At 38.5% G+C, this 10423-nt stretch overlaps 1 protein-coding gene across 1 annotated transcript in view; it reads right to left on the minus strand.

The window, feature by feature from the left end:
- Positions 1 to 1779: 1779 nt before the first annotated feature.
- Positions 1780 to 10423, minus strand: part of LOC103206733 (androgen dependent TFPI regulating protein) — a 134922-nt gene continuing 126278 nt past the window's right edge. The window contains 2 exon segments of the mRNA XM_007952236.1: positions 1780 to 1832; positions 2962 to 3113. Of these exon segments, the coding sequence (XP_007950427.1) occupies positions 1780 to 1832; positions 2962 to 3113 (205 nt within the window).

Genomic DNA, 10423 nt, shown 5'->3' on the forward strand with positions numbered 1-10423 from the left:
CCAGCATTATTTCTGTCACCAATGCCAAATTTTCCAACTACTGGTGATTCTTCTTTGTTTCCAACTTTTGCATTCCAATTACCAATGATAAGCAACACATCTTGATTGCATGTTTGGTCAATTTCAGACTGTAGAAGTTGATAAAAATTTTCAATTTCCTTATCTTTTGCTTTGGTGGTTGGTGCATAAATTTGAATAATAGTGGTATTAACAGGTCTTCCTTGTTGGCATATGGATATTCTCTTATCACTGACAACATTGTACTTCAGGACAGATCTTGAAACATCCTTTGTGATGATGAATGCCACGCCATTCCTCTTCAAACTGTCATTCCCGGCATAGTAGATCATATGTCTGTCTGATTCAAAATGGCAAAAACTGGTCTATTTAAGCTCACTAATGCCTAGGATATCAATGTTTATGAGTTCCATTTCATTTTTGACCACTTCCAATTTTCCTAGATTCATACTTTGTACATTCCATGTTCTGATTATTACTGAATATTTGCAACTGTTTCTCCTCAATTTGAGTCATGCCACGTCGGCACATGGAGGTCCGAAGACTTACTTTATCCATATCATTAAGGTTGGTTCTAATGAGGCAGCTCTTTCCCAGTTCTATTTTGAGTGCCTTCCAACCCAAGGAGCTAGTCTTCCTGCCCTGTGTCGGACAATGTTTCCAAGCTATTCATAAAGTTGCCTAGTAATGTATCAGACAGTGTTTCTCTGCTATTCATAAGGTTTTCCCTGGCCAATTTTTGAGAAATGGATGGCCTCCTCTTTCTTCCTAGTCTGCCAGCTATGTTGAAACCTGTGCACCATGTGCAACTCTACTGGTGTCTGAAACACCAGTGGCACAGCCTCCAGCCTCACTGCAATGTACATGCTTCATAGGATGACAAATTGACAGACAAGTTTGTTTCCCTAAGCTGTTGGAAACTTCTGCACCCTCCTCTTACCTAATTCCTACCTGAAACCTGCCACTCTGTGGTCCCTGGCTGCTCCTGGTCCCTCTCTTTCCTGGCTCTAGGGGACTTGGGGCCTAGCCTTGCCTCCCAACCCTTTTTACCTGGATATCCTGCCACTGCTGAGGTCCCCAAGGCCACTCCTGGTCCTTCCCTTTCCTGGATCTAGGGGGCTTGGGGCCTAGCCTTGCCTCCTTCCCTATGACAATAGGAAAAAAAAAAAAAAAAAAACTTTCCTACCATTTTGTACATTAACGACTGTTGACAAATGCTGAAGTATAAGGTAAGAGCAATGCTGGCTGTGATGGATAAAGTTACAGGTCAGTTTGGCTGGGCCATGATTCTCAGTGGTTTGGTAGTTATGAAATGATGTGATTTGACAATTATGTAATGATGTAGTCATCCTCTACTTTGTGATTTGATATGGTCATCCTTCATTTTTGCGTGACACTGATTTTCACATAATGGCCTAGTTTTTGGAACATAGCCATCTCAGTAAGTGAGGAGTGAGTATACTTAAAAAACATGAAGCTTATTAAAAACAACTTTGTATTGAAATAGTGATTTCAATAAAAAGAAATATAGTGAAAATTTTATTTTGTAGCTGAATGGATGTTTAAAAATCAATGTTGAGTAACAATTTTAAAATGAACCATTTCATTGAACTAAATATAACTGATTATAAAAGTTATTGTTATCTAAGCCACGAAAAATCAAGTTTTCTTTACACTTCTTGAATCTGTCAACTTATAAATGATTTTTTTTAAAAGTGTGTATTTGGGGAAGGCATCAGAAATCTTTATCTAGAAACTTCATTAGCTCTGATATGTCAACACATTTTTCTGGATAATTTCCTGTGGTTTGGGATCTAGATTTGGGAGCAATTTTTAATATTCCATTTTTAAGGGTTTGCTTCAAAAAGAATATTTCCTTTGAGACTTTCTTAACTAGGTGCATTCTCCAAGAGCAGAAAACATGTGAAAAATCCTAGTTTCATGCTTATTTTGCCAAAGTCTCACTCTCCTCTCAGAAATATACACTCTTGTACAGAACCTTCAGCAGCTGTCATTTTTTTTTTTTTTAATACAAGGGCTTATGTTTTCACACCAGTTCATAGATTGGGTGGAAGATGCCATTTCTATTTTGATAGAACAGAATGGTATGTGGGCGTGTGATGTGGAGGACATTATGTGACTCCTTGCCTTATACACAAAATCGGTGTAGAGTTCCCACACTTCCTCCTGGGTAGGGAAAAGTCATGGGTATTTTGCAATCTGGCTTTTTAGTAGTTCCTTTTCCCACAAAAAGTATTCTGAGGCCAGGGGTTAAAACCTCTATTTTAAAATCAATTAAGTTAAGATTATTTTATTTTTCGTATGAAGAAGTAGCATGTTTCTACCTACATATAATTAGAAACCTTTGCTTACTGACATTTTCACATTGCCCAAGCTGTTGTTTAAATTGGAGTTCCAGTTTCAAATATAAGGTGAAACTTGATCTGGTCATTGCTTTGTTAAAGGCTGAGAAGCAATCTAAGGAAGGAGAGTGGAAATCATCTGAGAATCCTGGAACAGCTGAGAGGTGACTTCCTCCTGCAAAAAGGAAAGCTTGACAATTGAATAGCTGGTGACCCTTAAGCCCTCAGGAGGGAGACCCTGAGCCCATTCTTTCATGCTGGGAATAGTGGCATCTTGATCTCTGGGTCCTGAGCTCTCTAAACAAGATTGTTTTAGCCTTAAAATTATATGAGGTATTTTTTTTTTTTTTTGGAGGGGATGGGGTTAGGGAGGGGGATTAATTTGATGAAATCCTTTGAGAAAGTGTAAACTTTCCCCTAGGTTTCTTCTTTACCTGTTTTTGCATGACTTATCAGAGTCCTTTGGACAAAGCCATCAAACATTACTGCCTTCTACTTTGGACTTATTCTTCAGTTTCCAGAAGGAGTGGAAAGTGAGGAAGAAAGAAGTAATGCTGTAGATAAAAGAGAAATAACTGACCCCATTTCAAGTGGTTGAGCTTCTCTCCAATTAGGTAGATACTAATGCCAAAGATGTAGCTGAAAGTGAAGAAGACTGCTAGACCCACTGGGCTAAGTTTTTCAAATACAGGATACACCCACGTGCCAGTCTTGGAGTAGATCCATAGGACCCTGCACAAAAATGACAAGTCACAAAAATTAGGGTAGCAGGAGAGAAAAAAGTTAATTTCTCTTCAGCATGGATAGAGTTCTGGAGCTCTCATCAGTGATATTTGTCCACAGCTGAAATGTTCCCACAAAGCAACACAAGTGAGTCTCTTCAGAGTAAACAAATAGATTTGATTCAATAAGTCTGTCTGTCTCATTAGTTGGGTTTGGCTGTTTTGTCTAATCCATTAGGATTCAATGTTGGTGAAGGAATATGAGAGAACATCAAACACATCATTGGCCAAAGGGATTGTGTGAGAACATGAATTATTCCTTTCCCTGATATGTATGACCTTCTGGGACACTAAACCTGCTAAGATGACTGACTATCAGTCAGAGAAGTAGAGTTTGTTTGTTTTTTTTTCCCCTCCCCTTTGCTTTCATCAATTATTTACTGCTACTATATCATTTGCTCAGATTATACAGCTGTATCATCCATATAGCTAATTAGCTAATGATAACATCATGATACCAATAGTGGTTATGTCTAGGTGTGGGATTAGATATTAATTTAATTTGCTTCTTTTTTGCTGAGTTGGATTTTTAAAATATTTCATGATGAAAAAGTTTGTGTGTGTGTGTGTGTGTGTGTGTGTGTTTAATTTTTATTGTGATTTGGGTGAAAGTTCAGAGCAAATTCATTTCCATACACATTTTGTTTCATGACATTGACTGGAATTCCCCACAATGTAATATTTCTTCCCACTTCCTCCTTGTAGTTACCTGCTCCTTGTGTCTCTCTTTCCTATGCATCCCTGCCCTGGAGCTGTCTCACTGTGCAAATACTGCCCTTCTGTTCTCCCATGATTGATCATTCTAAGGAGTGTATCTACATGAAGTAAATATTCACCCTATATGCCTATCTCTTGTTTGACTAGAAGCCACGGGAGTGAGTTCAAGTCCAGACCTGAAGGATAAGTAGGGTTCATAGTCTTGGAGGTCTTACCAGGCACTGTCAGACCAGTAAACCTGGTCTTTCTAAAGATTTTGAGTTTTGTTCCACATTGTCTTCCTAATCTACCAAGGATCTCATGCACTGACCCCTTTCTGAATGGTTGACAGTGGTAGTCAGGCACCATCTAGTTCTTCTGGTCTCATAGTCACATAGGCTGAGGTTTGCATGGTCCACTAGTTCCTTGAACTAATCATTTCCATGTGTCTTTGATTTTCTTCATTCTTCTTTGCTCTGGATGATTAGAGATCCATTGTTGCATCTAGGTGATTGCTTGCAAGCTTTTAAGACCCCAATTGCTACTCATCAAAGTAGGCTGTAGACAATGTTTTTGTGTAGTATGTTATGCTAATTGAGCTTGATGTCCCCTGCGACCACAGTCCTGAGCCCCTACATCCAACAACTTGCTCCATTAGGATGGCTGACAGTGCCTAAGAAGTTATCATAACTTTGCCCCATTAGTTCTAGTTATATGGGCATTTTTACAGCACATACAAATACATATGTAGAAGTGGAGTTTTTTGTTTTTGTACCTGAGAGGTAGGTGCAACTTGACGTTAGATCTCCAAATCTGTTGGGAAGGGATAGGGATCAAGTAGTATTTCTCTGATACAATGTGCCTGGAATCTAACTAGTGGTCCAGTTTTAGCTAATGGGAGCTCTGGTAGCATAGTGCCTAAGGCACTTGACTGCTAACCAGAAGGCTGGCAGTTCAAATCCACCAGCCACTCCTCGTAAGGAAGATAGGGCAATCTACTTCCATAGTGATACTGCCTCGGAAACCCAAGGAGGGGTTGCTATGAGTTGGGTCTGACTTGATGGCACATAACAATAACAACAACAACTACAACAGGATATTAAGTAAGGAGTTCTAGTGGTGTAGTGGTTGGGGCATTTAGCTGCTAACCAAAAGGTTGGCAGTTCTAAACTCAACAACTGCTCTTCTAAAGAAAAATGAGGCAATATTCTTCCATAAAGATGTACAGCTTTGGAAACACAATGGGAGTGGTTATGAATCAAACTGACTAAATGGCAATGGGTTATTTTTAAGTAAAGAGACCTGGTGGCACAATGATTAAGACTTTTATCTGCTAACCAAAAGGTCAGTGGTTTGAACCTACCAGCCACTCTGCATATGTTCCCATAAAGATTTATAGCCTTCAAAACCCTATGGGAGGTTTCAAAATGGAGTTTCATCAGTAATCACCATGCTATTTATCTCCTTCTAGAATCTTGGTGCTTGAAAAACTATGTACAGCAGTTTGAATTAGGGATTCTGGTGCTCTGAACAGTTCACTGAGTCATAGTGCACCAAACTCAGAGGAGTAGAATTAGAAGGGAGAAAGGTACAGGGGGAAAAAAATAACAAGATCAGAAGATCTATCCTGTGGAGTGCTGACAGGCAGCCGAGAAAGGCCATCAGAGACTTCCCTGGGGGGAGTGGCCAGCAGGCAAGAACAGTCATCTGAGACCTCCCTGGGTTAAGGAGGAAGACACACTACACCAGCATACCAGTGACTACACCAGCATACCAGCAATCACCCCAAGGATCTATCTTCAGCACCTGATTTTATCAGTAACTTGGGTCAGCTAGGTGCAAACAGGCACGTCCAGTGCTGCTGAAACCCAAGCAGAGAGTCCACTGGTGCTGCAGGAGGGGAGGCCTGGGGAGGCGTCCCTGCAGTGGGTCACCAAATAGGCTTGGGTCAGATTAGTGGCACTGAAAGGCCTGCGCTTGACTTTATCAGTAATATTAGGACCACAGATTACTAGCAGGCACTCTCCTGACTCCAGCACCACTGAAACCAAGCAGATGTTTGGCGCCGTAGGTAGGTGGACCCACAGAGGAACTCCTGAGGCAGATCACAGTCTGGGTCAGTTGGGCCGGCATCATGGGTGGTTAGGGCCAGAGGGAGAAACCCTTGTGACAGATTGTGGAGTCAGGAGTTGTCTTGGGTCAGCTTGTTGGCACCAAGGGGCCTCGGGAGTGGGGTTTTTGTGTGTATCTGAGCCTGGTGGAAAGTGGCAACCCCCTAAAACTGGAGTCTTTGCTGAGGCTGAGCTGTGGGCCTGTAAATAACATAATCAGTATCATCAGTAGCAGCCCTCTCAAAGCCCTAGAAACTGCCCCTACCAACAGTGAGCTTTCCTTCTTCCACTCTGACCTTCTCCATCAATAACTTCACTCATCCAATAGAAGAAACCACATTCAGCCAACAAAACCTCCTAGTTTGAACTTTAAACCCTCTTTATGACAAACAGAGATCCATATCCACATTCCACACAGTGATTCCACCATCACAAAGAAAACTGCAGACCAACCAGCATACCTGGATTAATAACTAAAAAAAATAAAATACACCAGCTTCACCTTTTCAAAATATTAAACCATAAAACCAAGACAAAACAAATCAATACATAGCCAACAGTTAAAGACAACCTCAAAATGTCTATGAAACAACAGGCAACCTCAAATCAAACAAACAACAAAAACAAGACAAGGCATTAGAAGCAAAACCACAAACAAAGGTCTCATTAAACATGGAGGAAGAGGAAGCAATAGAATTATCTGAGAAGGAATTTAGAAGACATGTATATAGAGCTTTACACGACCTTAATGATACAGGATACACAGTTCCCTGGAAGAACTCAGGAAAACTATTCAAGAACAAAATAATAAGATTAATGCACAATCAGAACTCCTACAAAAACAGCAGTTAGAAATCCAGAAGATGAATACCAAAATTACAGAATTACACAAAACAGTAGAAGCACAAAAGAGTAGGTTAGAACTGTCTGAAAAATGTATATCCCAACTAGAAGACAAATCCCTGGACACCAGCCTGTATGAAGAAAAATCACAACAAAGATTTAAGAGAAATTAAGAGAACCTAAGAATTATATGGGATGACATGAAAAGAAACCACATAAGACTCATTGGAATTCTAGAACAAGAAGAGGTGGAAAAAACAAAACAAAACAAAACAAAACAAAAAAAACCACTGAGATAATTGTGGAAGACTGCTAACAGAAAACATCTCCCATATCATGAAAGAAGAAAAGATATTTGTCCAAGAAGCTCATAGAACCCCACACAAGCTAGATCCCAAGAGAAAAACACCGAGGCATATTATAATCAAACTCTCTAAAACCAAAGACAAAGAAAAATATGTTGAGAGCTGCCTAGGACAAAATAAATATTACTTATAATAATCAAACCATTATGCTGAGCTCCAATTACTCAGCAGAAACAATGCAGGCAAGAAAGCAATGGAATGGCATATATAAAACACTGAAGTACAAGAACTTCCAACCAAGAATCCTATATCCAGCCAAATTATCCATCAAATATAAGGGCAAAATCAAGGCATTCTGAAACAAACAGAAATTAAGGGATTTTGTAAAAACCAGACCAACCCTACAAGAAATGCTTAAGGAAGTTCTTCCAATAGAGAACCCACAACAGAGATCAATAAAATCAGGATAGGTGTCATCAACACTAAAACCAAATCAGAAATAGAAACTCGGAATAAGATCATAAAACATTGTACTCGAAAAACCAAGGAAGTCAATCAGCACACAACAACAGCAACTAACCTATCAGAGGGAATAAAACTTCTAGGTACAAACTTCCAAATGGAGAGGAAAACAGGGCAATGTCTTCACAGTATGCACTGTTCTAAAAATGTAGAGACAAGAATATACTCCAAGGTAACCACAGAGAAAAGTAACAATCCCCATAAGTAAATCTAGAAGGAAGGAAAACATAAGGGTTTAATAAGCACAAAACTAACAATAAAGAAGATCAGAGAGAAAGCATTAGCCAACAAACTGAACTTACCACAGAAAAGACCAAGGAAACACCAACAACATGACCAAAAAAAAAAAAAAAACAATAGAATGACAGCAGTCAATTCATACTTATCACTAATTACACTCAATGTGAAGAGACTAAATGCATCTATCAAGAGAAAGAGAATGGCTGCCTACAAGAGACCCACCTTAGACACAAAGATAAAAACAAATTAAGAGTTAAGGAATGGAAAAAAAAAAAAAAATACCAAGCCAATGAAAAGCAAAAAAGAGCAGGAATGGCAATATTAATTTCTGACAAAATAGACATTAAGGTGAAAAACATCATAAAAGATAAAGAAGGACATTATATGATGCTGAAAGGGTCAGTTGACAAAGAAGATGTTACAATATTTATGCATCGAATGAAAATGCTCCAAAATATGTGAAGCAAATATTAACTGAATTAAAAGCGATAATAGACAACCCTAAAGTAGTAGTTCCTTGGAAGGAAGGTTGGGCAATCGTACTTCTGTAGTGATACTGCCTTGGAAACCCAAGGAGGGGTCGCTATGAGTCGGGGCCAACTCGATGGCACATAACAACAACAACAACAACAAAGTAGTAGTAGGAGACTTTAACACACCACTTTCAGAGGACAACTAGAAAAAAACTCAGCAAAGATACAGAAGAACTCAGCAATACAATCAACCAACTCGACCTCATAGACATATACAGAGCATTTCACCCAACAAAAGCACAATTCACATTCTTCTCCAATGCACAAGGATCCTTCTCCAGAATAGACCATATCTCAGGACATAAAACAAGCCTCAATAAATTTAAAAGCATTGAAATACTACAAAACATCTTCTTGGACCAAAATGCTATAAAATTAGAAATTAATAATAGGAAGAGGAAGGAAAAAGCATCAAACATATGGAAGCTCAACAACTCACTGCTCAAAAACTATTGGGTTACAGAACAGATAAAAACTGAAATAAAAAAAAAAATTCCCAAAAACAAATGAGAATGAAGATATATCCTATCAAAACCTATGGGACACAGCAAAAGAAGTCCTCAGAGGACAGTTTATAGCAATAAATGCATACATCAAAAAAGAGGAAAGAAACGAAATCAACACTCTAACTCATCAACTCCAACAACTAGAAATAGAACAACAAAATAATCCTACACTATCTAGAAGCAAGGAAATAATAAAGATTGGAGCAGAAATAAATGAAACAAAACAAACAAACAAACAAACAAACAAACAAAAAAACACAGAGAAAATAAACAAAACAAAAAGCTGGTTCTTCGAAAAGATTAATAAAATCAATAAACAATTGGCAGATGTAACAAAAGAAAAGAAAGAGAAGATCCAAATCACAAGAATCGTAAATGAAAATGGTGTCATCAAAACAGAACCAACTGAAATAAAAAAAATACTGACAGAATATTATGAAAAACTGTACTCCAACAGATTTGAGAACCTAGAAGAGATGGACAAGTTTCTAGAATCACAAGACCTACCTAAACTATCCCACCCAGAGATAGAAAACTTGAACAGACCTACAACAAAAGAAGAAACTGAACAGATCATAAAAAAACTTCCCACAAAGAAAAGCCCTGGCCCTGATGGCTTCACGGGAGAATTCTATCAAATATTCAGAGAAGAGTTGAAACCTATGCTACTCAAGCAATTCCAGAACATAGGAAAAGATGGAATGCTCCCAAACTCATTTTATGAAGCAAGCATAACACTAATACCAAAACTAGGGAAAGACACCACTAGAAAGGAAAACTACAGACCAATATCTCTCATAAACATAGATGCAAAAATCTTTAACAAAATCCTAACCAACAGAATCCAACAACATATCACAAAATCAATACACCCAGACCAAGTGGGATTCATACCACGTTTACAAGGGTGGTTCAGCATCAGAAAATCAATCAATGTAGTCCACCACATAAACAAAACAAAATAAAAGAATGACATGATTATATCAATCAATGCAGAAAAGTCATTTGATAAAATCCAACACCCATTGCTGTTCAGAACTCTTGGCAAAATAGGGATAGAAGGGAAATTCCTCAATATAATAAAAGGCATATATGCAAAGCCAACGACCAACATCATTATTAATGGAGAAAGACTCAAGGCATTCCCCTTACAAATGGGAACCAGACAGGGATGCCCTCTATCACCACTTCTAGTTAACATTTTATTGGAAGTCCTGGCCAGGGCAATAAGGCAAGAAGGAGAAATATAAGACATACAAATTGGCAAAAAGGAAGTAAAATTATCTCTATTTGTGGATGATATGATCTTGTACATAGAAAACCCAAGGGACTCAATAAAAAAAGCTACTGGAACTAACAGAGAGGTTCAGCAAAGTAGCAGGATACAAGGTCAACATACAAAAATCAGCTGGATTCCTCTACACCAACAAAGAGTCCTCTGATAAAGAAAAAAGGGAGACAATACCATTTACTATAGCTACTAAAAAGATAAAATATCTAGGAA

The sequence above is a fragment of the Orycteropus afer genome, unplaced genomic scaffold (assembly GCF_000298275.1).
Source record: "Orycteropus afer afer isolate SDZICR_OR568_19922 unplaced genomic scaffold, OryAfe1.0 scaffold00012, whole genome shotgun sequence".
In the NCBI taxonomy this organism is placed as follows: domain Eukaryota; kingdom Metazoa; phylum Chordata; class Mammalia; order Tubulidentata; family Orycteropodidae; genus Orycteropus; species Orycteropus afer.